Source organism: Staurois parvus, unplaced genomic scaffold, assembly GCF_062004578.1.
Source record: "Staurois parvus isolate SC_StPar_1 unplaced genomic scaffold, SC_StPar_1.0 ptg001150l, whole genome shotgun sequence".
Classification (NCBI taxonomy): domain Eukaryota; kingdom Metazoa; phylum Chordata; class Amphibia; order Anura; family Ranidae; genus Staurois; species Staurois parvus.
In genome coordinates this window covers 1,872,215-1,898,987 of record NW_028318946.1, presented here as the reverse complement: position 1 = coordinate 1,898,987, position 26,773 = coordinate 1,872,215, and the positions used below count along the sequence as shown (strand labels likewise).

Below are 26,773 nucleotides of genomic sequence, written 5' to 3'. Positions count from 1 at the left end.
GAAAGATTGTTAGAGACTGAGGCCACTTGCCATTCTCAAACGAGCTTTCGAATTGTATGGTGAATTAGGAGTCCCATCATGTGGGTCTTGTTGGGCATTGTTCTCCAGCACCTTGAGAATGGCAAGTGGCCTCAGTCTCTAACTATCTTACAAATTGTATGGTAAATTAGGAGTCCCATCGTGTAGGTCTTGATGGGCATTGTTCTCCAACACTGAGAATGGCAAGTGGCCTCAGTGTCTCTAACCATCTTTTAAATTGTATGGTGAATTAGGAGTCCCATCATGTAGGTCTTGATGGGCATTGTTCTCCAGCAGTTTGAGAATTGCAAGTGGCCTCAATCTCCTACTCTTTTGGAGTACAGATGGCTAATAAAATCAATGATAATAGTAGGAACTTATCCAGGGCCATCTTCAATATCGACCTCGGGCAAAAATTTTCTTAAACCCCCCCATGCAATTTTACTCTGCACCCCAACACTCCAAAAAACACACACAGACATATCTAAAAAAAAAAAAACAAACCAAAACACGTCCAACTTTCTGGCAACTGTGTCTTTGCATGGCAGGATGTTGAACTTGTCAACTTTTTAATGTAGATCTTGATGGGCATTGTTCTCCAGCACCTTGAGAATGGCAAGTGGCCTCAATCCCTAACTATCTTTCCAATTGTATGGTGAATTAGGAGTCCCATCATGTAGGTCTTGATGGGCATTGTTCTCCAGCACTTAGAGACTGAGGCCACTTGCCATTCTCAAAGTGCTGGAGAACAATGCCCATCAAGACCTGTACGTTGGGTCTCCTAATTCACCATACAATTTGAAAGATCCTTAAAAGACTGAGGCCACTTGCCATTCTCAAACAAGCTTTCAAATTGGATGGTGAATTAGGAGTCCCATCATGTAGGTCTTGATGGGCATTGTTCTCCAGCACCTTGAGAATGGCAAGTGGCCTCAGTGTCGAAACTAGCTTTCAAATTGTATATTGTAAGGCACGTATCTGATTTCCCTTTACCCGTATCGGCCTATCGCTTATCAATAAAAAGTTCACATTTTCATCTTGGCCAAAAAGAAACTAGGAACACATAAAATGATCTATGAAAGCCAAGTTTTGGCCTATCTACGTGGCATCATCAAAGATTTGCAGACCCTTAAACTGGCTTATGTTTTGTTTTTTTAAGGTTTGAAGCTTCCTTTGGAGGCAGATCCATGCCCGGCTGGCTCGGGAGCACTGGACGACCTGGATACCCGTTTCCCGCAGGCTTTGTCCAGCCCGGAAGAGCGCTGCGCAGCACTGAAGGAGGAGTTTTTGGAGTACCAGAGACGCAGACGAGCGGCTCAAAAACTGAACAGAAAGAGCAAAGACTTTGAAGAATGTTACGAACAAGCCACACTACTCTGACCCCATCGCTGTTCCTTGAACTCCGTTATCTGCAACAAGACCACAAGGGACACTGTAACCTCGGGCATTAAAAAAAAAAAGTGTGTTTTACCCACAATTCCTTTTTAAGCACCACGTTTACCAGTACCTGCTCCTTCTACATCAGGGTTATTGTTTTAACCAAACAACTCATTTTTTAACAAAAAAAAAAAATTAATTTTCTCCAATGCGCCACTTCAGTACCACCAACAATGGCACTAATCCGCACAAGGCTTTCAAAAATATCAGCAGAATACTGGTGAATCCTTCGATCTTCTCTCTTTTTTAAAGAGAAACTTAAGCTCTTATTTGTCAACTGTAATAAGCTGCAACAAATTGGAAGTTTATGGCATCTCGTTTGTCGAGTTGACGTGGTAATTCCATACCCATAAATTGACCAAACCTGTACCATTTATGTTTGGCACTGTAAAAAAAAGATCAAAAAGGTGATGAGATAATGCTAGTATAAAACCTGTACTTACAGAAATGCTTTAAAGATCTAGAATCTATAGGAAGAGCTGGATGATATCGAAGTTTTAGAGTTGGACTAAAAGGTCGACATGTTTACATATGTAAAGGATTTTTTTTTTCTTTCTTTTTTTTTTTTTTTTTTTTTAGACACCTTGAGGTCATGTTTTGTGTTGAAATGACACAAGGGCCAATAGCAATCTCTAGATAAGAGGCGTTTAAAAGATAAGCAGCACCTCAAATTTAGAGTCCGGGAAGTGCCGGATTGTGAACTCCCTCAAGCTATGATGTAGTGACAACTGTGATCCTAACTAAGACTTTTCGGAAAAGCTCTGACCAAGAGAAAATTTATTTTGGGTCCATTGTGGGATTAGCGGTAGTATAAACTAATGTCCCTGTTGGTTGGGGTCCAGTCATGGTCAGGTTTCTGTAGCATGTGTTAAGAATTCTTTTTTTGGGGGGTCTTGTACCGTGGGAAACAGACAATTTGAGTGTAGCTGACCATACAGCAACAGAATTTAACTGGAAAATTTCCATTTTTGGAACACTCGTTTAGGTTTCTAATGATGGGGTCAATTAATGTTTTTGACCATATTGACAAAACTCAAAGATGCAGGATGGAAAATGTTTCTGGCTTTCTATTGGGGAAAAAAAAATCAATTCTAACTGTGAATGTGACTTCTGTTAGCTATTGTAATGTACATGAGCTAATCAAAGAAGAAACTCTTATACATCTGGGATTCCATAAATAGCTGGTTTGGATGAAATTTTAGGGGCTTTCAAACTAGTTGAATGTTCGAGTGAAATTCTACTGGTGGATGGCCAGCTTAATTAAAAGGACACATGGGGTCTGATCTCACTTGAGCTCCTGTGGTTGAAACCATAATACTCCTTTCCATCTGGCTTGTTGGAAGAGGAGACGTACAAAAACCAACTTACTGGCTTTCAGAAGGTGCTGGTGAATTATGAGTCCCATCATGCAGGTCTTGATGGACATTGTTCTCCAGCACTTTGAGAATACCAAGTGGCCTCAATCTCCAACCCTATATTGTAAGTTACCAATCTGATTTCCCTTGACCTATATGGGCCTAACACAAAAATTCCCATTTTCATTATTACCAAGGAGGAACCAGTAACATATGAAATGGTCTATCAAAGCCAACGTGTATGACTATCTACATGGCATCAAGCAAAAATTAAACCTTTTCTGTCTGGCAAGCAGAAATTTCAACGGCTAATCCAGGAATTACGAAATAGATCTTAAAAAGTTGATGAGTTCAACGTCCTGCCTTACAAAGACGCAGTTGCCAGAAAGTTGAACATGTGCTTTAAGTAGCAACATAATTGGCTGAATTATAGATTAGGGCAACTGACACCTCTTTTGGTATTGGAGCCCTTCCAGACCCCCATGTTGGGTTGGCTTCATTTCAAGGCAAGACGTAGTGTATATTTTAACTGCTCCTGGAATGTGGTTCTAGACATCTTACTACAACCACAGATGAAAAAGAAATTGGAGTGACCTTGATCCAGATGATTTTTTGTACAGGAAGGGGCTCCCCTGGGGATATGGAACAGCAGCTGAAACCTATCATCCCTTTCCTCCTTCCTTTCCTGCTTGACGTAAGCTTGGCCATACTCCCCAAGATCAGCCACCCTCTTCAACCGTTCTGTTAAACGTAACACCTTCTGCTAAATCCTTGATTCGAGAAAATATAAACCATATATAAAATATATAAACTTTGCCGGGGCCAAATTTACAGAAGTGACATTTTTTTTTTACTACAAAAAAACAAACCAGGTCTTAAAAGCTGACGTGTTTGCGGTAACATTCACAAACACAATTTTCGAAACTGTCCATTTTTACGAGAGGTCTTAGATCCTTTGGCTTTATAGCTATGAAGGAAGTGACTGGTTTCAAAGTTTTTAATTGTTTAAAGCTTTGTGTTTTTAGTCTGCATTACCCGTCTTGTACCCACAACCAAAGCAGCCATTTTGTTAGCCTGAACCAGAAGTACTACTTGGTAGGACAGAGCTAAAACCAGAATTACTTCTTGGTAGAACAGAGCAGAGACCAGAAGTACTTCTTGGTAGGACAGAGCAGAGATCAGAAGTACTTCTTGGTAGGACAGAGCAGAGATCAGAAGTACTTCTTGGTAGAACAGAGCAGAGATCAGAAGTACTTCTTGGTAGGACAGAGCCGAAACCAGAATTACTTCTTGGTAGGACAGAGCCGAAACCAGAATTACTTCTTGGTAGGACAGAGCCGAAACCAGAATTACTTCTTGGTAGGACAGAGCCGAAACCAGAATTATTTCTCGGTAGGACAGAGCCGAAGGCAGAATTACTCCTCGGTAGGACCGAGCCAAAACCATTATTGCTTCTCGTTAGGACCGAGCCAAAACCAGAATTACTTCTCGGTAGGACCGAGCCAAAACCAGAAGTATTTCTCGGTAGTACCGAGCCAAAAACAGAAGTACTTCTTGGTAGTACCAAGCCAAAACCAGACGCACTTCTGGTTTCAGCTCTGTCCTACCAAGAAGTACTTCTTGGTAGTACCGAGCCAAAACCAGACGCACTTCTGGTTTCAGCTCTGTCCTACCAAGAAGTACTTCTTGGTAGGACAGAGCCAAAACCAGAAGTACTTCCTGGTAGTACCAAGCTGAAACCAGACGCACTTCTTGGTAGGACAGAGCCGAAACCAGAAGTACTTCTGGTAGTTTCAGCTCTGTCCTATCAAGAAGTACTTCTTAGTAAGACAGAACCGGACAGAGCCGAAACCAGAAGTACTTCTTGGTAGGACAGAGCTGAAACCAGACGCACTTCTTGGTAGGACTGAGCCAAAACCAGAAGTACTTCTTGGTAGGACAGACCTCAAAACTAGAATTACTTCTTTGTAGGACAGAGCCAAAACAAGAATTACTTCTTGGTAGGATGGGGCTCAAAATGGCTGCCCTTGTGTTTTGTGGGAGACGTACACTTTACTGGACTTTCAATACAAAATGAGGTTATGGAGGTTTTCAAAGGATTTTGCAAGCAGCACCTTTAATGACTTTGATCCCTTTTTTAATGAACATAGAGGAAGAGTTGCAGCCTTGCACAGGATTTTATAGTTATGTTGATGAAAAGATTTGCTGTTACAATTGCCAAGAATGCAGCTCCTCCTACCAGCTCAAGTCTCATTTTGTTTACTATTGTTCAGAAATTTCGCAGACTACTGCAAGTATTTTTTTTTTTTCGTTACAGGATATTCATAGGGGGTTTGGTTATAAAAAATTCTCTGCAAATGTCTCAAGCATTTGCGCAAACGTCATCAATACTCACCATAAATTGTGTACTATGTTTACTTCCTATGATCGCCCGCTCCATCTAGTGGTCAGTTTGCGGTATCTTCATTTATGGGGCACTTCAGGAAAAGACCGCATTATGGCCACTAGATAGAGCTGATGATTATAAAAAGTAAATGCACTAATTACGCCGATTATTCATGATGGGTGTGTGACTGCTTGAGACGTTCTCACAACAAAATTTTTTTTTTTTTCATAAATAGAGCCCAAAGTGTATCTAAGGCCACTTTTTGGATAGAATAGGGAAGGGTTAGAACCTCTGCTAGGTTTTTGTTGCGTGCTGCGTCCCCACTGGGAAGATTCCACCATCCATTTTGTCTTGGTGACCATTGTCACCGGCACTGAAATGGAGGAAATCTAAAAATTTGGAGTGGTCGCTGGCTCAGGAATGGAGGGGAAATCTTTCAATGGGGACACTTGTTAAGGCGATTATTATCCAAGAGTATTTCCTTTCACTTTGGAGGGATCTCTCCTCACTTCCTTGTTATTCCCAGTTCCCTATAGTAGGAAGCAATGTGTCTTCAGGACAGGAAGTGGTGATAAATCTCTACTGTAGACACAGATAGGAAAACATTTTTTTCAGTAGAATGATGGAGAGTCAGAACGTCTGACAATGTCTTCATTGCCGAGTGTGCCTTCCTGTTCTAGTGACAACTGCACTTTCCATTATAGGTGTCACATGAACAGAAAGTGAAAGAGAATCTCCCCAGTGGGACACCTACAGCAAAATTAAAAAAAAAAAAAAAAAAAAAGGCTTTTTAACCCTTCCCTCCCCAAGCTGGCCAATACACTAGTAGATTTTCATGTGAACGTTCGTACAAAATTCTTAATACATTCAATGACGAATGTCATTCGATATTGGAATGAATGGATCTTCATTCCAAAAAAACACATTCACTGTTAGAAATGTATGCTCCTTCAAACCTCATCACTGCGGTCAAAAAACGAACGTCTGTATGACCCCCAATAAGAACTAGAAAGTCGAACGATCGTTCCTAAAATGATAATTGGTTATTGGCATACGATTGCGACAAGCAACGCTAAAATCTGTTGCATTGGAGTGTGCACAACATCAAAGGCTAAAATCTGTTCAAAACTGGTATTTCAGTTGGAGGTGGACACTGGCTTAGTGCTTGTATCTGGGATTCTGGGGGTCAAGACTTCTGCAGCCCAGTTTCCAAATCTGGTCTTCAGTGCCACTAGTGGTAGGTTAAGGATGGCCTACGTTCTTGAATTATTAGCAATCAAGACCATTTTCTATGGATGGTTGAGATTTGATTAGCAGAGTCCCCGAGGCCAACGGAAGACTCGACCCATCAGATGCCATCTAGAACTGAAATATCAGGGTTGAGTGGACTGTCCCTTTAAATCGACAGGTGACTAGCTATAACCGTGTAGAAAACTGAACCTTAAAGGAGAACTCCACCAAGCAAAAATGCCAATTTAAAGAGGAACGTCAATCGCTCCTCTGATTTTTTTTAGCTCCACTTACCTGTCATGCAGCATTATGCTGGATTCAGATACTCACCTGCCCAGCGGATCCAGCTGCAATCAGCTGATCATGTGCAGCAGCCTAAGTCCCAGTCACCGCCATCTTGGTCCTCAGTCACCAGAAGTTGGCTGACTCTTCCAGGTTCGGTCAGCCAGCCTCTGAAGACGATTGTAGCTCCGCCCCTACAGCTGCAGCCTCCTGGGAAATGGAATCCCAGGAGCCCAAGGCATGAGGGACACGTAATTCTTGTCCAGGCCAAAATGGTGGTGGGTAGGCGGCGTCAAGCCAACTTAAAAAAAAAAAAAAAAGTGCTGATCTATATTGCGGTTACACACAGAGCCTTAGACAATCTGGGTGGGGGAAGGTGAAGGTCCACTTAAAAAAATAAAAAATCCTTTATGCTGTTACAATCTCTATTATACAAAAGTGAAAAAAAAAAAAATTGTAGCCATGTGTGGCCACGCCTACTCCCTACCGGAACAGTAGTGGGGGTGGGGCACAAATACAGCATGCCTCCAACTGACTGCCATTGATCGGCACAGGCACAAAATTGTTGCCGACTGGTGTCTAATCACATATTCGGGCCACTTCCAGCTTCAGAAACCGAGACAGATTTGTTCATGGTGACAATCTAAAGATCAGAACAACCCTTTAAAAAAGCATATAAAAGTATTTGCTTAGGCCGGAGTTCTCCTTTAAGAAGCTGTTCGATGTGTGCGGGGCGTTGACGTGACCGTTGTTGTAGAGTTGGCAATAGAACTGGAAGACGTGCTATATTGTTGAGTATTTTAAATGCCTGGCCTAGTTAACGGCGATGAAATTTCTTCTCAATTGCGCCACCGTTGGCCATCACCTCTTTTTTTTTTTTTGCATATTCTATTTAGTAAAGCAGTGCAGGAACTTTGCACATTGCTATTTGCCTTAGTACGAAAGCCCAAAATGTTTGTTCTCATCTTTTTTTGCTCATTTTTCACTGAATCTTCTTACAGTATTTAAAGCCCTATTGAAGTCATTGAAATTGGTATGAAATGACACTAACAAGTCATTTTCATGGACGTACCCCCGCTTTCCTGTTACAGAAGTGGTGCATGGTGTCTACGCATGAATTTTAAGTCCAATGTGCAGCAGAGCTCTCATTAATTCATACAGACTTGGTTAGACACGCCCCCCTCGTACAAGTCTGTGTGAGGACTCTGAGGGGTGTGGCTGTTACTCAGCTCTGCAGGCATAGAGCACTGCAGTATGGAAAGCAGCATTTTAAAGCAAAAAACAATCATAAAAGACCATAAAGAGTTAAAAAAAAAAAGGTATGAGACTTCACTTAGGCTTTACTTTGATTTTTAAAATGTTAACTTCCCATTTTCTACTTCCATATACCAGTGTTCCATACTTATTCCCCTGCTCCTTGTTCTGCCGTACTACCTAATGTTCCCGTCCTTCTTGCTGCTTCTTCCCATCTTTCTCCGCCTGGTTTCCATTTCCATGCCATTAACCTTCATTACCCACCCTGACCGTTCCCCTACAGCTCCTCCCTCGTTGCACATGCCCCTCCTACTGTTGCACATTCTCTCCCTGCTGCCCCTCTTCCCATACGTATTCTTTTTGTCCTTTCCTTTGGGGCCTCCATTTTGCCTTGTTTCTCTACCCCCTTTCCTAAATTGTACATCAACGCCTGTTCCTCCTCTTTGTCTACAGCCCTTTCATTTCTCTTCTCTGAACATCTCCATCTTGTTCTCCCCTTCTTTTTCCTCTTGTTCCATGGTGATCCTTTCCTATCCATTCTCTTTCTTGTCTCTTCTGTTACCAGCCTCATCTCCACTGACATTTTGCATGGGTCATCCACCTACAGGCCGACTGTGTTGTTATTCTTGTCTTAGTCTGTTCTAGCAATTTGCTAGGCCTCACGTTCCTTCCCATTTTTCTCCCTTTGCTGGTCTTTGCCTCCCATGCTGATATTAGCTCTCTAGAACCTTCTTAATGGACCTTTTTTGGGCACCTGGCCTCAAGTCTCATTTTGTCCCACCAGCCCTATCTCCATTTTCATTCACCTGTAGGCTGTCATTCTCCATTCTTTAGGAGCCTCTCTTTTGGAGTCTCAATTTACCACCTGGTCTTAAATTGGTTCTAGCTGTTTACTAGACTTTCTCTCAACCGAACCCTTTCCCACCATGTTTTTCCCTTTGCTGGTCTTTGCCTCCCATGCTAATATTAGCCCTCTAGAACCTTCTTAATGGACCTTTTTTGGGCATCTGGTCTCAAGTCTTATTTTGTCCCACCATTGTTTCACACAGCCCTATCTCCATTGTCATTCACCTGTAGGCTGTCATTCGCCATTCTTTAGGAGCCTCTCTTTTGGAGTCTTAATTTACCACCTGGTCTTAAATTGGTTCTAGCTGTTTACTAGCCTTTTTCTCATAGTTTTTTCTTCCGAACCCTTTCCCACCAAGTTTTTCCCTTTGCTGGTCTTTGCCTCCCATGCTGATTAGCCCTCTAGAACCATCTTAATGGACCTTTTTTGGGCACCTGGCCTCAAGTCCTATTTTGTCCCACCAGCCCTATCGCCATTGTCATTCACCTGTAGGCTGTCATTCTCCATTCTTTAGGAGCCTCTCTTTTGGAGTCTCAATTTACCACCTGGTCTTAAATTGGTTCTAGCTCTTTACTAGCCTTTTTCTCAAAGTTTTTTCTACCGAACCCTTTCCCACCAAGTTTTTCCCTTTGCTGGTCTTTGTCTCCAATGCTGATATTAGCCCTCTAGAACCTTCTTAATGGACCTTTTTTGGGCACTTGGCCTCAAGTCCTATTTTGTCCCACCATTGTTTCACACAGCCCTATCTCCATTGTCATTCACCTGTAGGCTGTCATTCTCCATTCTTTAGGAGCCTCTCTTTTGGAGTCTCGTTTTACCACCTGGTCTTAAATTGGTTCTAGCTGTTTACTAGACTTTTTCTCAAAGTTTTTTCTTCTGAACCCTTTCCCACCAAGTTTTTCCCTTTGCTGGTCTTTGCCTCCCATTCTGATATACTGTAAGCCCTCTAGAACTTTCTTAATGGATCTTTTTTGGGCACCTAGCCTCAAGTCCTATTTTGTCCCACCACTATTTCACACAGCCCTATATCCATGTCATCCACCTGTAGGCTGACATTCTCCATTCTTCACCAGCCTCCCTTTTCACATCTTCCTTTACCACCTGGTCTTAAATCGGTTCCATCTGTTTACTTGCCTACTTCTCAAAGATCTTTCTACTTTTCCCTTCCCCAACCTTTTTTTCCCTTTGCTGGCCCTTGAATCCCATGATAATATAAGCCCCCTAGAACCTTCTTAAGGGACTGAGTATGCCATACAGCCCATCTCTATTGTTGTGCATCTATAGGCTGATATTCTCCATTCTTCATCAGCAAGTCTCCCTTTACCACCTGGTTGTTAATTTATTCTGGCTGTTTAGTTGCCTATTCCTCAAAGCCCCACCTGTAGGCAATCTTCATTTCTCACCGGTCTCTCTTTTTGAATTTCCTTTTATCACATCTTAAATTGGTTCCAGCTATTTACCGGGCTGGTCTTCAAGGTTCTTTCTACCTTTCCCTTCCCCGACCTTTTTTTTTTTTATCCTTGCCTCACATTCTGAAATAAGCCCTCTAGAACCTTCTTGAAGGACCTTTTCTTGGCACCTACTATTCCACACAGTCCTGTCTCTATTGTCATGCACCTGTGGACTGACATTCTCCATTCACCAGCCTCTCCTATTCAAGTCTCCCTTTACCAGCTGGTTGTTAATTGATTCCAGTTGTTTACTTGCCTTTTCCTCAAAGTTTTTTCTCTCATTCCATTCTTCACCTTTTATGTTCCTTGCTGGCCTTTGCCTCGGATACGGATATAAGCTCTTTAGAACCTTCTTTAGGGCACATCGCCTCAAGGTCAGTTTTGTCTCACCACTATTCCACACAGCCCTATCTCTGTTATCATCCACCTGTAGGCCGACATTCTCCATTCTTCACCAGCCTCTTTTTAACATTTCCCTTTACCACATGGTCTTACATTGGTTCCAGCTGTTTTATTTCCCCATTCCTTAAAGTCTGTCCTACCTTTTGTTTCTCTGTCCATATTTTTCTCTTGCTGGCCTTTGCCTCCCATCCCAATAAAGACCCTTTAGACTCTTTTTAATGGACCTTTTGACCCCAAGTCCCACCACTATGACTCTATGGCCCATTAAGTCCCACCATTACTCCTTGCTGCTCTTCTTCACATTGTATCTAAATATATATATATATATATATATTATAGTGTGGAAATGATACAACCCCCTTGATCCACCATCTTTATCTCCATGACCATCGTCGCCAAGACATAAACCGGTGGGAAATACAACATTTTACAGTTGTCACCAGGACAGGAATGGAGGGGAAATCTCCAAAGCGGACACTTGTTCCAAGGTTGGAATTTCCACTCACCTTGTAGAGATTTATTTTACTTCCTGTTGTGTCTCCAGAAAAGAAAAATAATTTCCTCATTAGGTCAAAATATGCCAGGGTGTTAATCAATTTCCATTTTCTTTACGTTCATTAAATCCACACAGAAAAGAAATTACTGTTGACCATTCCTTACTCTGCCAAAAAAAAAAAAAATTAGCTCTAGATAAAAACTTTAACAAAAATTCCAATTTCCTTTACTTTCACATTTCCAAAATTCCTATTTCCTTCAAAGTGTCCAAATTGTTTTACCCAATTTCCTTAACTTTTTTTTTACATGAAATATTTTATTGCTTCTTTCTCGATATCTAGACTACCAGTGACATCTAGTTACTGTTGACCATTCTTTATTCTGCCCAAAACTAAATTTTTTTTAAAATGGCTCTAGATAAACTTTAACAAAATTTCCAATTTCCTTCATTTTCACATTGCCGAAAAAAAAAAATTGGCTCTAGATAAAAACTGTAAACAAAAATTCCAATTTCCTTCATTTTCACATTGCCAAAAAATAAAAATGGGCTCTAGATAAAAACTGTAACAGAAATTCCAATTTCCTTTACTTTCACATTTCCAAAATTCCTATTTCCTTCACAGTGTCCAAATTGTTTTACTCAATTTTCCTTAATTTTATTTTTCACATTATTTTATTGCCTCTTTCTCGATATCTAGACCACCAGTGACATCTAGTCCTTTCCGCCCATGTCTGTTATATCTAAGTACTTCCTCTCTCCCTTCCTTTCTTTGCTATCAGACTGTTGTAGGAATTTTCCCCTTCGTTTTTGACTGTGGACATTCCTTTAAAAAAATAACAGATAGTAAAAACTTTTAGGCGATGTCCCTAAAATCCAAGGAAGTTCTTATATCGCAAACAATACAATCCCAAAGAAAACAAACAGGGAAGACCAATTCTTTTATACTCTTATCTTCTCTCAAACTTTTTTTTTTTTTTATTAGAAAAATTTAGCATTTTCTGTATAAAAAGAATTGTTGATAAAGATTTTTTTTTTTTTTTTACGCATCTGGTACCAATGAAAATTTTCTGGTATTGTAAAAAAAAAATGCAATGTATGTATAGAGAAAAAGAAAATACAAGATATTTTTATAGGACAAATTTTTTTGCTATTTTGGGAGATTTCTGTGGTTATAAAAAATAAAAATCATTAAAATAAGTACACTTTACCGTGGTGGTGTCGGCTCCACTTTTATTCATGTGTGCCTGTACTTTTTTTTTTTTTCTTTCTGCATTTGATGTGGATTTTGAAATACATGTGGGTTATGTTAGCTGAAATCATTTACCTAATTATCCATCTCGGTTTACTGGATTTAATTATCTCAGCCGAATTAAAAAAGGCACTCCAGGCAAACTAAATGCTAAATACACAGCAAAAATAAATAGACCCGCCAAATGACTGGACATGTCCGGTTCAATGCACTCTGAATCGGAATTTGGTCAAAATGTTTGTTATTCTGAGATGCGGATGTATCCGAACTTCCAAATTACAATAGTAACGAATTTAAACGAATCCGAAATAAAGCAAAATTCTGACTGAATTAAAAAAAAAATTCAATTAGAAATCGAAATTGAATTTAAAAAACTATATAGAATTTGAAAACGAATTACAAATTATAAACATTGCTTATTTCCTTCAAGACTGTGTGTATTAGTGTTAGGATAAAGCCGTCTTCTGAAATTCGCATTTCAAAAGAACAGAATGGAGTAAAAACAGAATAGAAACAAAATAGAATTAAAAAAAATAGAATAGATTAGAATAGAAATATAGCTGAAATGTGTTGGTTTACCTAATGATGAAGGGGAAGTTGTGAGCCCTTGAAACATGTTGGCATTGCCCAGGGGTGGACTGACAACTCATGGGGCCCCCGGGCAATAGGGGATCATGGGTCCCCTGTGTCCTTGCCCAAACTCAAAAAAGCCTATGAAAAGGGTACCAGGGGCATCTCATGGGGCCCGCTACTGACCCCGGGCCCTCGGGCAGTGCCCGAGTTTCCAAATGGTCAGTCCACCCCTGGCATTGCCTACTAATGAAGGGGGAGTTACGAGCCCCCAGAAATGTGTTGGGTTTGGCTACTGCTGAAGTGGAATTTGAGGGCCTCCAAAACATGTTGGCACTGCCTACCAATGAAGGGGGAGTTGTGAGCCCCCAAAAATTTGTTGGGTTTGGCTACTGATGAAGGGGAATTTGTGAGCCTCCAAAACATGTTGGCATTGCCTACCAATGAAGGGGGCGTTGCGAGCCCCCAGAAATGTGTTGGGTTTGGCTACTGATGAAGTGGAATTTGTGAGCCTCCAAAAAATGTTGGTATTGCCTACCAATGAAGGGGGAGTTGTGAGCCCCCAAAAAGTGTTGGCTTTACCTAGTGATTAAAGGGGGCTGTGTGCCCCCAAAACATGTTGAATTTACCTATGATGAAGAAGGAGTTGTGAGCCCCCAAAATATGTTGACTTTGCCTACTACTGAAGGGGGAGTTGTGTGCCCTTGAAATGTGTAGACTTTACCTATTGATGAAGGGGGGAGTAGTGAGCCCCTGACTGGTGTTGACATTACGTATGACTGAAGGGGGTGACATGAGTCCCCAAAATGTGTTGCCATTAACTACTGATGAAGAGTAGTTCTGAGCCCCGGAAACATGTTGGCTTGACATACTGATGTATAGGGAGTTTTGAGTCCTTGAAAGGTAGTGGCTTTACCAACTGATGAAGGGTGTGCTATGAGCCCCCAAAATGTATTGGCTTACCTAATGATGAAGGAGAAGCCACAAAAACATGTTGACTTTACCTACTACTGAAGGAGGCGTTGCGAGTCCCCAAAATGTGTTGGCATTAACTACTGATGAAGGGGTAAGTCTGAGCCCCTGAAACATGTTGGCTTTATGTACTGATGCATAGGGAGTTCTGAGTCTTTGAAAGGTTTTGGCTTTGCCAACTGAAGTTGTGAGCCCCTGAAATGTTTTGACTTTACCTACCGATGAAGGGGGAAATGTGAGACCCCAAAACTAGCTGACCTTACCTATGATGAAGAGGGAGGTGTGAGCCCCCCATGTGAGTCTTTGAAAGGTGTTGACTTTATCTGTTGCTGAAGGGGGGAGTTGTAAGCCCCCCGAAAGGTGTTGACTTTACGTACTAATGAAAGGGGTGTTGTGAGTCCCCAAAATGTGTTGGCCGTAACTACTGATGAAGGGGTAAGTTTGAGCCCCTGAAACATTTTGGCTTTATGTACTGATGGAAAGGGAGTTGTGAGTCTTTGAAAGGTGTTGACTTTGCCAAATGAAGTTGTGAGCCTCCGAAACATGTTGATTTTACTTACTGATGAAGGGGGAGTTGTGAGCCCCCAAAATGTGTTGACTTTACCCACTGATGTAGGGGCAGATGTGAGCCCCCAAAACAGGTTGACTTTACCTATGATGAAGAGGGAGGTGTGAGCCCCCAAAGCAGGTTAACTTTACCTACGATGAAGAGGGAGGTGTGAGCCACCAAAATATGTTGGCTTTACCTACTGATGAAGGAGGCGTTAAGAGCCCCTGAAACGTGTTGGCTCACCTAATGATGAAGGGGGGAGTTGTGAGCCCTTCAAACATGTTGACTTTACCTACTACTGAAGGAGGAGTTGTGAGCCCCTGAAAGGTGTTGGCCTTACCTATTGGTGGAAGGGGGAGTTGTGAGCCTCCGAAAGGTGTTGACTTTATGTACTATAGAAGTGAGTCCCCAAAATATGTTAGCATTACCTACTGATGAAGGAGGTGTTAAGAGCCCCTGAACCGTGTTGGCTCACCTAATGATGAAGGTTTGAGTTGTGAGCCCTTGAAACATGTTGACTTTACCTACTACTGAAGGGGGAGTTGTGAGCCCTTGAAATGTGTTGACCTTACCTATTGGTGAAAGGGAGAGTTGTGAATCCCTGAAAGGTGTTGGCCTTACCTATTAGTGTAAGGGGAAGTTGTGAATCCCCGAAAGGTGTTGGCCTTACCTATTAGTGGAAGGGGGAGTTGCGAGTCCCCAAAAGGTGTTGCCCTTACCTATTGGTGGAAGGGGGAGTTGTGAATCCCTGAAAGGTGTTGGCCTTACCTATTAGTGTAAGGGGAAGTTGTGAATCCCCGAAAGGTGTTGGCCTTACCTATTAGTGGAAGGGGGAGTTGTGAATCCCCGAAAGGTGTTGGCCTTACGTATTAGTGGAAGGGGGAGTTGTGAATCCCCGAAAGGTGTTGGCCTTACCTATTAGTGGAAAGGGGAGTTGTGAGCCCCCGAAAGGTGTTGGCCTTACGTATTAGTGGAAGGGGGAGTTGTGAGCCCCCGAAAGGTGTTGGCCTTACCTACTAGTGGAAGGGGGAGTTGTGAGCCCCCGAAAGGTGTTGGCCTTACCTATTAGTGGAAGGGGGAGTTGCGAGCCCCCGAAAGGTGTTGGCCTTACCTACTAGTGGAAGGGGGAGTTGTGAGCCCCTGAAAGGTGTTGACTTTATGTACTATAGATGGGAGTGTTGTGAGTCCTGAAAATGTGTTGGCATTACCTACTGATGAAGGGGGAGTTGTGAGCCCTCGAAATGTGTTGCCTTTACCTACTAATAAAGTGGGGGTGTTGCTGTATATTGTATGCGTAAATATATATATATCTATAGACACACACATACTGTACAATATACTACAGTGGTGGTGAGCCCCCAAAACGTGTTGGCTTTACCAACTGATGAAGGGGGATTTGTGAGCCCCGAAAACAAGTAGATTTTACCGATGATGAAGAGGGAGGTATGAGCCACCAAAACATGTTGGCTTTACCTAGTGATGAAGGGGAAGTTAATTTCCCCTAAAGAGTCTTGGCTTACCAGCTGATGAAAGGAGAGTCGTGAGACCCTCAAAAAGTGTTGGCTTTACCAGGGGCGGACTGACAACTCATGGGGTCCCCGGGCAATAGGGGATCAAGGGGCCCCTGTGTCCTTGCCCAAACTCAAAAAAGCCTATGAAAAAGGTACCAGGGGCATCTCATGGGGCCCCCTACTGACCCCGGGCCCTCAGGCAGTGCCCGAGATTCCAAATGGTCAGTCCGCCCCTTGGCTTTACTTACTGATGAAGGGGGAGTCCAAAGCCTCTGAAATGTGTTGGCTTTACCCACTGATGTGGAGGAAGTTTTAAGCCCACACCTTGGCCCAAATCATCCAATTCACTTCCTCCAGACGTACCCCCCGCCTACGACTGGACAGTGAAAAAAGAAGCAGCACAATGTTACTCTGCTCTCTCCTCCTATCAGCATGCTTATTGGTAGCACATGGCTCCCAGAAAAATGGGAGAACATGGCGGACAATGTATTTTTATTTAAAAAAAAAAAAAATCAAAGTGGTCTAAAAATAAGTCAGCTCCGAATAGAATGTATGAACACCCAAGAAGCGGCTATTTATTTTTAGGGTGAAACATTTGGAAGCCGTTTCCCGCCGGGCGACTAATGGATACTTGGAGATATTTCTGTTACACAAATTACGTTCTAGTCCAGATCAGAAGAAGAACGAAGCAGAAAGCTGAAAAATCTATTTAAACAGCAGCCTTAATGAGCCGTGATTGGGGAATATTATTTTTGGTGGAAATGAGGTGTGCTAAATTAAGCGGCACCATGGAAGGCAGTGACCCGGCCAGTGACACCAATGATGGGGGGGATGGGCTCAACAAATTTAAAGGGGGAATCAAAAGGTCAAGGACCAGCTAAATTCAGATATAATTGCCACAGACGCTGGCCATACACAGCAAGTCTGAGGATTTCAGCCAGCTAATGTTCAGCGTATCTAACCCCCAAGAACAAAAATTTTATATATTGCAGCTTAGCAATGACCAGTAAAGACGGGGTGGCTGCATTAGTTTGTTTTTTTTTTTTTTGGGGGGGGGGGGAGGCTTTGTCTTCTGGTGATCCTGCCAGTAACACTTCCTGTGCTAGGGTGACAATTCTCACTGTACTCTATCTATGGAGAAGCAGCATTGTCACCCTAGGACAGGACTGTTTTGAGTTCCCGCATCTGTACACCTGCTGTGCCCATTATAAGGGGTTCCCACCATCCCTGTGCTGAGTTCCCGGGTCTGTAACCCACTGTGCCCATTATTAGGGGTTTCCACCATCCCTGTGCCGAGTTCCCCGGTCTGTACATCCGCTGTGCCCATTATGAGGGGTTTCCACCATCCCTGCGCTGAGTTCCCAGGTCTGTACGCCCACTGTGCCCATTATGAGGGGTTGTCACCATCCCTGTGCTGAGTTCCCGGGTCTGTACACCCGCTGTGCCCATTATGAGGGGTTCTCATTCTCCCTGTGCTGAGTTCCCGGGTCTGTACGCCCGCTGTGCCCATTATGAGGGGTTCCCACCATCCCTGTGCTGAGTTCCCGGGTCTGTACACCCGCTGTGCCCATTATGAGGGGTTCCCACCATCCCTGTGCTGAGTTCCTGGGTCTGTACACCAGCTGTGCCCATTATGAGGGGTTCTCACTGTCCCTGTGATGAGTTCCCGGGTCTATACACCCACTGTGCCCATTATGAGGGGTTCCCACCAGGGGCGTACTGACCATTTGGGTACTCAGGCACTGCCCGAGGGCCCGGGGTGAGTAGGGAGCTCCATGAGATGCCCCTGGTACCTTTTATAGGCTTTTTTGGGTGGGGTTTTAGTGTGGGCGAGGACACAGGGGCCCCATGATCCCCTATTTCCTAGGGGCCCCATGAGTTGTCAGTCCGCCCCTGGTTCCCACCATCCCTGTGCCAAGTTCCCGGGTCTGTACGCCCGCTGTGCCCATTATGAGGGGTTCCTACCATCCCTGTGCCAAGTTCCCGGGTCTGTACACCCGCTGTGCCCATTATGAGGGGTTCCCATCATCCCTGTTTTAAGTTCCCGGGTCTGTACACCCGCTGTGCCCATTATGAGGGGTTCCCGCCATCCCTGTGCCGAGTTCCCGGGTCTGTACACCCGCTGTGCCCATTATGAGGGGTTCCCATCATCCCTGTGCTGAGTTCCCAGGTCTGTACACCCGCTGTGCCCATTATGAGGGGTTCCCACCATCCCTGTGCTGAGGAATTATGGTTATGGAAATCTCACTGTTGGAGAGTCTAAGACACATAAGAAGCCTTCTTGATCCAGTGGGCTCCACCTATATCTGAAATATCTGGAGTGGACTAGTTTTATACCTGAAGCCATAAAGAGACTTAAACCTATAAGATGCTCATTGACTGGCCTCACGGCTCGTTTCTCCCGGCCATATCGGTATTGGCAATGAAATACTTCCTCTATCCCTTCCTGAGGTCTCCAGTAGAAGAGTCTGAGCCAGATCAAGGCTTACGTTGGCTGTCTGGAGAGAAGGGAGGATGGAGGAGGGGGGATGAGGATGACGTGGTATCCCCCTCGCCTCCTCTCCTATTCTCTCATGTCATGGTTGTGGCTCATACGGCCTCATCACATAGACATGTGTTTCCTCTTTTCCCATATATGGGCATTTTCAGGCTTCTGGCGTCACCAGGCCTGACTATGGCGGGTCCAGCAGAGGAGAGCTGGAATGTGGCTGGGGGAGAGGGGAGCAGGAGGGCACCGAGGAGGGGGCGAGCAGGTGCTACCGGCTTCCTATAGGAACTGTAAAACCTGATGGAATTCACTACACGTCACAAAAATATTCAACATTTCACAATCATTTACAGGAACACTATCAATGAAATAGATTTTTGTTATGTGCGAATAATCTTTTTATTATATATATATATATATATATATAAATATATCTTAGATTGTAAGCTCCCAGGATCAGGCCCTCCTAACCCTCTTGTATTGAACTGTACTGTCTCCCGTTCAGGGGCGGACTGACAACTCATGGGGCCCCCCGGGCAATAGAAGATCATGGGGCCCCTGTGTCCTTGCCCAAACTCAAAAAAGCCTATAAAAAAGGTACCAGGGGCATCTCATGGGGCCCCCTACTGACCCCGGGCCCTCGGGCAGTGCCCGAGTTTCCAAATGGTCAGTCCGCCCCTGGTCCCATTATATTGTAGAGCGCTGAGCAAACTGTTGGCGCTATATAAATCCTGTATAATAATAATAATAATATATAAATCCTGTATAATATTAATAAATAAATCCTGAATAATAATAATAATAATAATAATAATAATATATAAATCCTGTATAATAATAATAATATATAAATCCTGAATAATAATAATATATAAATCCTGTATAATAATAATAATATATAAATCCTGTATAATAATAATAATAATAATAATAATATATAAATCCTGTATAATAATAATAATATATAAATCCTGTATAATATTAATAAATAAATGCTGTATAATTATAATAATAATAATATATAAATCCTGTATAATAATAATAATATATAAATCCTGTATAATAATAATAAATTTATTATTATACAGGATTTATATAGCGCCAACAGTTTGCTCAGCGCATTACAATTATATACACACACATATTAAAATATTACTACTAATTATAATTTAAACAAGTATTATTATGATTATTTAAATTATTTGAATCAGAATAATAATCTATATTAAATATTATCAATAAAAAAATATATTATTATTATTATTATTATACAGGACTTATATAGCGCCAACAGTTTGCTCAGCGCTTTACGTTATGGAGGGAGACAATACAGCAACAATTCAGTTCAATACAAGAGGGATTAGGGGGCCCTGCTCCTTGGAGTTTACAATCTAGGAGGGAGGGGATATTGGTACAAGAGGTAATTAGCTGTGGGGGATGGAGTGGTTGGGGGAGAAGGGGATTCCAGTAGTTAGCCGGGGTCAGGGTAGGCTTCCCTGAAGAGATGAGTTTTTAGAGTGCGCCTAAAAGTGAGCAGGGTAGGCGATAGTCTGATAGCTTGAGGTAGGGAGTTCCAGAGGATGTGTGAAGCCAGTGAGAAATCCTGGAGACGAGCATGGGAGGAGGAGACAAGGGAGCTAGAGAGTAGGAGGTCTTGCGAGGAGCGGAGAGTACGGTTTGGGTGGCATTTAGAGACAAGGTCAGTGATGTAGTTAGGGGCAGTGTTATGAATGGCTTTATAAGTCAGTGTGTTTTGAATTTTATCCACTAAGCAATTGGAAGCCAGTGGAGGGATTGGCAGAGAGAGGTGGAGGACACTGAGTGGAGGCCAGTGGAGGGATTGGCAGAGAGGGGTGGAGGACACTGAATGGAGGTCAGTGGAGGGATTGGCAGAGAGGGGTGGAGGACACTGAGTGGAGGCCAGTGGAGGGATTGGCAGAGAGGGGTGGAGGACACTGAGTGGAGGCCAGTGGAGGGATTGGCAGAGAGGCGTGGAGGACACTGAGTGGAGGCCAGTGGAGGGATTGGCAGAGAGGGGTGGAGGACACTGAGTGGAGGCCAGTGGAGGGATTGGCAGAGAGGGGTGGAGGACACTGAGTGGAGGCCAGTGGAGGGATTGGCAGAGAGGGGTGGAGGACACTGAGTGGAGGCCAGTGGAGGGATTGGCAGAGAGGGATGGAGGACACTGAGTGGAGGCCAGTGGAGGGATTGGCAGAGAGGGGTGGCAGATACAGAGCAGTTAGTAAGGAGAATGAGTATGGCAGCAGCATTCATGATGGACTGGAGGGGCGATAGCCTGCGATGAGGTCGGCCAATGAGGAGGGAGTTACAGTAGTCGAGACGTGATATAATAAGGGAGTGGATGAGTGGTTAGTGGTTTCTGGGGTTAGGAACGGTCGTATCTTGGAGATGTTGCGGAGGTGAAGTCTACATGAGTTTGTCAGTGATTGGACCTGGGGCTGAAAGTACAGATTGGAGTCAAGGATGACACCTAGTACCCTGGCGTGAGGGGTGGGACTGATGGTAGTGTTGCTGATCTTGATGGAGAAGTCGGGGGGGGGGGGGGGGCACGGGCTGGGGGGAATACTAGAAGCTCAGTTTTGGAAAGGTTGAGTTTGAGGAAGTGGAGTGACATCCAGTCCGATATGTGACTTAGTAGGCTGGTGATCCGATCTGAAACTGAAGGGGTGAGGTGAGGGGTATAGAGATAGATTTGTGTGTCGTCGGCATAGAGGTGATAGTTGAAGCCGTGAGAGTGTATCAATTGGCCAAGGGAGGAGGCGTAGATGGAGAAGAGGAGGGGTCCAAGGACAGAGCCTTGAGTGACCCCGACAGAGAGAGGGAGTGAAGGGGAGGTGGCAGCGTTATAGGTAACACTGAAGGAGCGTTGCGATAGGTAGGAGTAGAACCAGGAGAGAGCGGAATCTCTGAGGCCAAGAGAGTGCAGTTTTTTGAGGAGGAGGGGATGGTCAACCGTGTCAAAAGCCGCAGAGAGGTCAAGTAGTAGGAGTATAGTATAGTGGCCATTGGTTTCGGCAGTTAGTAGGTCATTGGTGAGTTTTAGTAGGGCAGTTTCGGTGGAGTGTAGGGGGCGGAAGCCGGACTGTAAAGGGTCGAGAAGGTTGTTGTCGGTGAGATGGGAGCTCAGGTGATTGTAGACTAAGCGCTCTAGGAGTTTGGATGTAAATGGCAGTAGGGAGATGGGTCTTAAGTTGTTCAGGTCGGTGGGATCCAGGGAGGGTTTCTTAAGTATGGGGGTGATGTGCACATGCTTTACAGGGGAGGGGAAGCTACCGGTGGAGAGGGAAAGATTGAAGATGTGAGTGAGGGAGCACAGGATGGAAGAGGAGGGGGACCGCAGGAGTTGTGAGGGGACAGGGTCGAGGGGACAGGTGGTGAGGCAGGCTTCGGAGAAAATCTTAGTGACCTCTTTGGTGGTAGTGAGGTCAAGGGAGCAAAGTGTTGAGGGGGTTATTGTGTGAGGAGTGCTAAGTGGGGTGGGTGTCTGAGCTGTGGCGAAGTCCCTACGAATTGCGTCAATCTTGTTTTTGAAGTGGTTGGCAATCTCGTGGGCGGTAAGTGAGGTACTGGGCGGAGGTGGAAGCAGAGAAAGTAGGGAGTTAAAAGTGGAGAAGAGCCGGCGAGGATTGGAGGAGAAGGTACTAATGAGGGTAATAAAGTAGGCCTGTTTGGCAGCGTGAAGGGAGGAAGCGTACATTAAGAAGGCAGATTTGTAGCGGGTGAACGCTTGTTGGGATTTGGTTTTACGCCATAGTCGCTCCAGCGCATGACTATGTCATTTGAGGCTTCTGGTGTGGTCGGTCTGCCAGGGTTGTAGCAGTCGGGGCCTGATGCTTCGTGTTGTTGGGGGTGCGAGCGAGTTTAGAGCGGCTGCAAGCGTGTTGTTGTAGGCAGTAGTGGCCAGGTCAGGGCAGGACAGGGGATGGATGGTGTTGTAGAGTTGGTCAGTTGCAGAGTGGAAGGGAGCAGGTTTCCAGTTCCGGAGGTTACTGCTGGTAATTGTTTGGCGTTTGGAGGGATAGGTGTTTGAGGACGAGGTGACGGAGAAGGTGATGAGGTTGTGATTGGAGAGAGGAAAGGGGGTGTTAGTGAGGTTGCAGGGAGTGCAAAGGTGAGAGAAGACAAGGTCAAGAGTGTTCCCATCAGACTGAGTTAGTGCAAAAGAAGAGGTTATGTGGAAGAGTTGGGATGTAGCCGGGTTATTGATGTTGATAGAGATGTTGAAGTCTCCAAGAATGATAGTGGGTAGCTCAGAGGAGAGAAAGAAGGGTAGTCAGGCGGTTAAGTCATCAAGAAAGCGGGACACGGGTCCAGGAGGCCGGTAGATCACTGCAATCCTCAGAGAGATTGGAGAGAATAGCCGGATGCAGTGGGTCTCGAAGGAGGAGATGGATAGAGAGGGAGGGTTAAGGAGGATTTGGAAGATGCTCAGTGGTGACAGGAGCAAACCAACCCCACCACCTTTCCGACCACTGGGTCTGGGTGAGTGGGTCCAGATCAGACCTCCATAGGAGAGTGCTGCGGGGGAGGCAGAGTCTGTTGCTTGGACCCAGGTTTCAGTGATCGCTAGGAGGGTAAGCGAGATGGAGACAAAAGAGGTCGTGGATGGAGGTGAGCTTGTTGCAGACCGAGTGGGCGTTCCAGAGTGCGCATGAGAACGGGAGGGTGGTTTTGGGGAGCACGGGGACAGATATAAGATTGAGGGGGTTGCGGTAGCTTATGGAAGAGAGAGGATGTCTAGTGTGCGGTCGAGGTAGTGGAGGACCAGGGTTCGGGGAGATATCCCCAGAGGTTATGAGAAGAAGAAGGGTGAGAAAGGTGGCATGGGAGCGGGATGTATATGAGCGCGTATGTCTTCCAGTTCTGGTGTTCGGGTCAGCAGGGGAGTGGAGTATCAGGAGGAGGTTATCAGAGCAGTAGTAGGGAGATGGAAGCAGTGAAGGTGAGATGTGCAGTTGTTTAGGTGGAGCACAGGGACAGAGAAAAGAGATTTTGGGGACGAAGGAGAGGAATATGAAAAGGTGGAGTAGAGGAGGCATTTCCAAAGGTAAGCGGAATGGGAGTCGGGTGTGGAGAGGAGTTTCCCCGGGTGCTTGATTGCAGATGGTCTCTTGCTTAAGTTCGGTAGAGTTCAGTAATGTGTCATGTTGCCAAGGATGGTACTGGCCCCAGGGGATCTGTAGCGCCCGGTGCTGGTGTAGAGGAGTAGTAGCATAGTTGGATCAGGCTACAAGTTCCAGTTTGTGTAGGTTCTAGATCGGAAGGTATATATATATATATATATATATATATATACACACACACACATACACACACATACTGATTGATATATATATATATATATATATATATATAAAATTTAATTGATAATATTAATGAAAAAAAAAAAAAAACCTCTCTAGCAATACACACTAAACTGAGCATGTGCAGGAACAAGAGGCGGGGCAGAGAAGAAAAGATCAGTCTTTTTACACAATGCGAAGGATTAACCCCTTAGGTCCCACAGTGAGTATACCCATAAACAGACTGATTGTATTGTTGTGGGTTTAAGAGATATATATACACAATATTATTAAAAAGTTTTCTTTTTTACTACTAACAGTAATACTTTAAATATTATTTTTGTTAATAATAATAAATATTAATTTGATTAAAATAATACTACGAATAGTAATAATTAAAAATAGTAATATTATATATATATATATATATATATATATATATATATATATATAAATATATATATATACACATTTTATTGATAATATTAAAAAAAAAAAAACCTCTCTAGCAATACACACTAAACTGAGCATGTGCAGAACAAAAATTAAAAAAAAGAAAATAATATTCTCACAATGTGCATTAAAAGCAGCAGCCGCCAATCAGATACAGTTTGCATCATCTCCTGGAGCACGTCCATCATCATTTCGCACTTTGCTCCCCAATCTGACCGTTCTTGGCCCACCCCCTTCACTCATTAAATTTCAGTTCTTTCAATCATGAAGGCTCAGGATCACATGTGGGCGTTACCTATGTAAATACAGCCTGCCTAGGAACGCCCACTCTTCCAGACTGACACCCACCCATCAGGGCATTTTGATATTTGCATAACTCCTCCCACTGGATCTATGAGGGCCGAGGCAACATATAAAGAAATTAACCTTCAGCTTTAAAGAGACCCTGTCACACACTGAAAAAATGCAAGAGTACAAAAAAAATCATCTACTTTAAATACTTTCTTGCGGTGTATTTAATTTCCATATTTTTTGTATTGACTTGCAATGTGCCTTTGAACTTGGTAGAAAATTTGACTACATTGGGAAGAGCCAATTGCTGAGCACAGCCCCCTGCGAGGGTCAAATTACTGTCTATGCTGGCCCAGCTCCTCATCTCCCTACATAACCTTTTATGCAGGGGAACACCAATACGTGTTACTTGAGTGAAAGCTCTGGGTCTGCCGGGGCTGCTGACATCACAGGTGACATTGGCATTGGTGTGACTTATTCTGGATCATAACAGATTAAATCATTAATGAGCTCATATTACAGAAAAGTAAATAGCTGAAAGGGGGAAATATCTAGAATTCAGCAGAGCAGGATTTTAGGTACTTTCAGTGTCCATTTTACTAGAATTTCTGAAGTTTCCAGTAAATGCTGACACTGGAGAACAACAAGTGAATAGACAATGCAGTGAATGCAGCAAGAAGCTACACAACAGGGGTCTCCAAACTTTCGAAACAAAGGTTCGGTGTACTGTCCTTCAGATTTTAGGGGGGATGGACTGTGGCCATCGGGAGTACAAAAAGTGCTAGCATCAGTGGGAGTAAACAATTCCCCTTCATTGATGTCATTGGGAGGAATTGTGCCCCATCATCTGTGTCATTGGAAGGAATTGTGCCCCATCGTTGATGTCATTGGTAGGAATTGCGGCCTTTATTGGTACCATTGAGCCCCAGGGTTGATGTCATTGGTAGGAATTGCAGCCTTCATTGGTACAATTGAGCTTCAGGGTTGATGTCATTGGTAGGAATTGTGGCCTTCATTTGTACCATTGAGCCCCATCGTTGATGTCAGTGGTAGGAATTGCGGCCTTCATTTGTACCATTGAGCCCCATCGTTGATGTCATTGGAAGGAATTGTGCCCGGTCATTGGTGCCATTGAGCCCCATCATTGATGTCAATGGTAGGAATTGTGTCCCATCATTGGTGCCATTGAGCCCTATCATTGATGTCATTGGAAGGAATTGAGCCCCATCATTGATGTCATTGGAAAGAATTGAGCCCCATCATTGGTGCCATTGAGCCCCATCATTGATGTCATTGGAAGGAATTGAACCCCATCATTGGTGCCATTGAGCCCCATCATTGATATCATTGGAAGGAATTGAGCCCCATCATTGATGTCATTGGAAGGAATTGAACCCCATCATTGGTGCCATTGAGCCCCATCATCGGTGTCATTGGAAGGAATTGTGCCCCATCGTTGATGTCATTGGTAGGAATTGCAGCTTTCATTGGTACAATTGAGCCCCAGCATTGATGTCATTGGTAGGAATTGCGGCCTTCATTGGTGCCATTGAGCCCCTAGATGTTATTGGTAGGAATTGTGGCCTTCATTGGTACCATTGAGCCCCATCATTCATGTCAATGGTAGGAATTGTACCCCATCATTGGTACCATTGAGCCCCATCATTGATGTCAATGGTAGGAATTGTACCCCATCATTGGTGCCATTGAGCCCTATCATTGATGTCATTGGAAGGAATTGAGCCCCATCGTTGATGTCATTGGAAAGAATTGAGCCCCATCATTGGTGCCATTGAGTCCCATCATTGATGTCATTGGAAGGAATTGTGCCCCATCACTGGTGCCATTAAGTCTCATCGTTGATGTCATTGGAAGGAATTGTGCCCCATCACTGGTGCCATCGAGCCCCATCGTTGATGCCATTGGCAGGAATTGTGGCCTTCATTGATGCCAGTGAAGGAAATAGTGCCCCAAGGGCCAAATAAAAGCAAAGGGCCGCATCAACTCCTGGGCCGAGTTTGGAGACCACTGCTATACAACATACAGAGCTGTCCCACCTGCCCATCGGATTGTGAAGACATCCCTATACTCCAACAGTCCAACTTCCCTTCCCTGCTCTGCTCTACTATATAGCAAACAAAGGGTGATACTTCCCAGACCCCTATTCCCCTCGACAGCCTAATATCAAATTTCAGCTGGTGTGCAATTTCTCCATGTAAAGTCACATT

General features: G+C 43.9%; 1 protein-coding gene across 1 annotated transcript in view; it reads left to right on the top strand.

The window, feature by feature from the left end:
• The window catches only part of IGSF9 (immunoglobulin superfamily member 9), a 143,021-nt gene extending 130,656 nt beyond the window's left edge, over positions 1-12,365 (top strand). Inside the window, exon 20 of the mRNA XM_089659380.1 lies at positions 1,178-12,365. Within this exon, the coding sequence (XP_089515506.1) occupies positions 1,178-1,398 (221 nt within the window). The 3' untranslated portion in view covers positions 1,399-12,365. The remainder of the gene's footprint in view (positions 1-1,177) is intronic.
• The last annotated feature ends 14,408 nt before the right edge of the window (positions 12,366-26,773 follow it).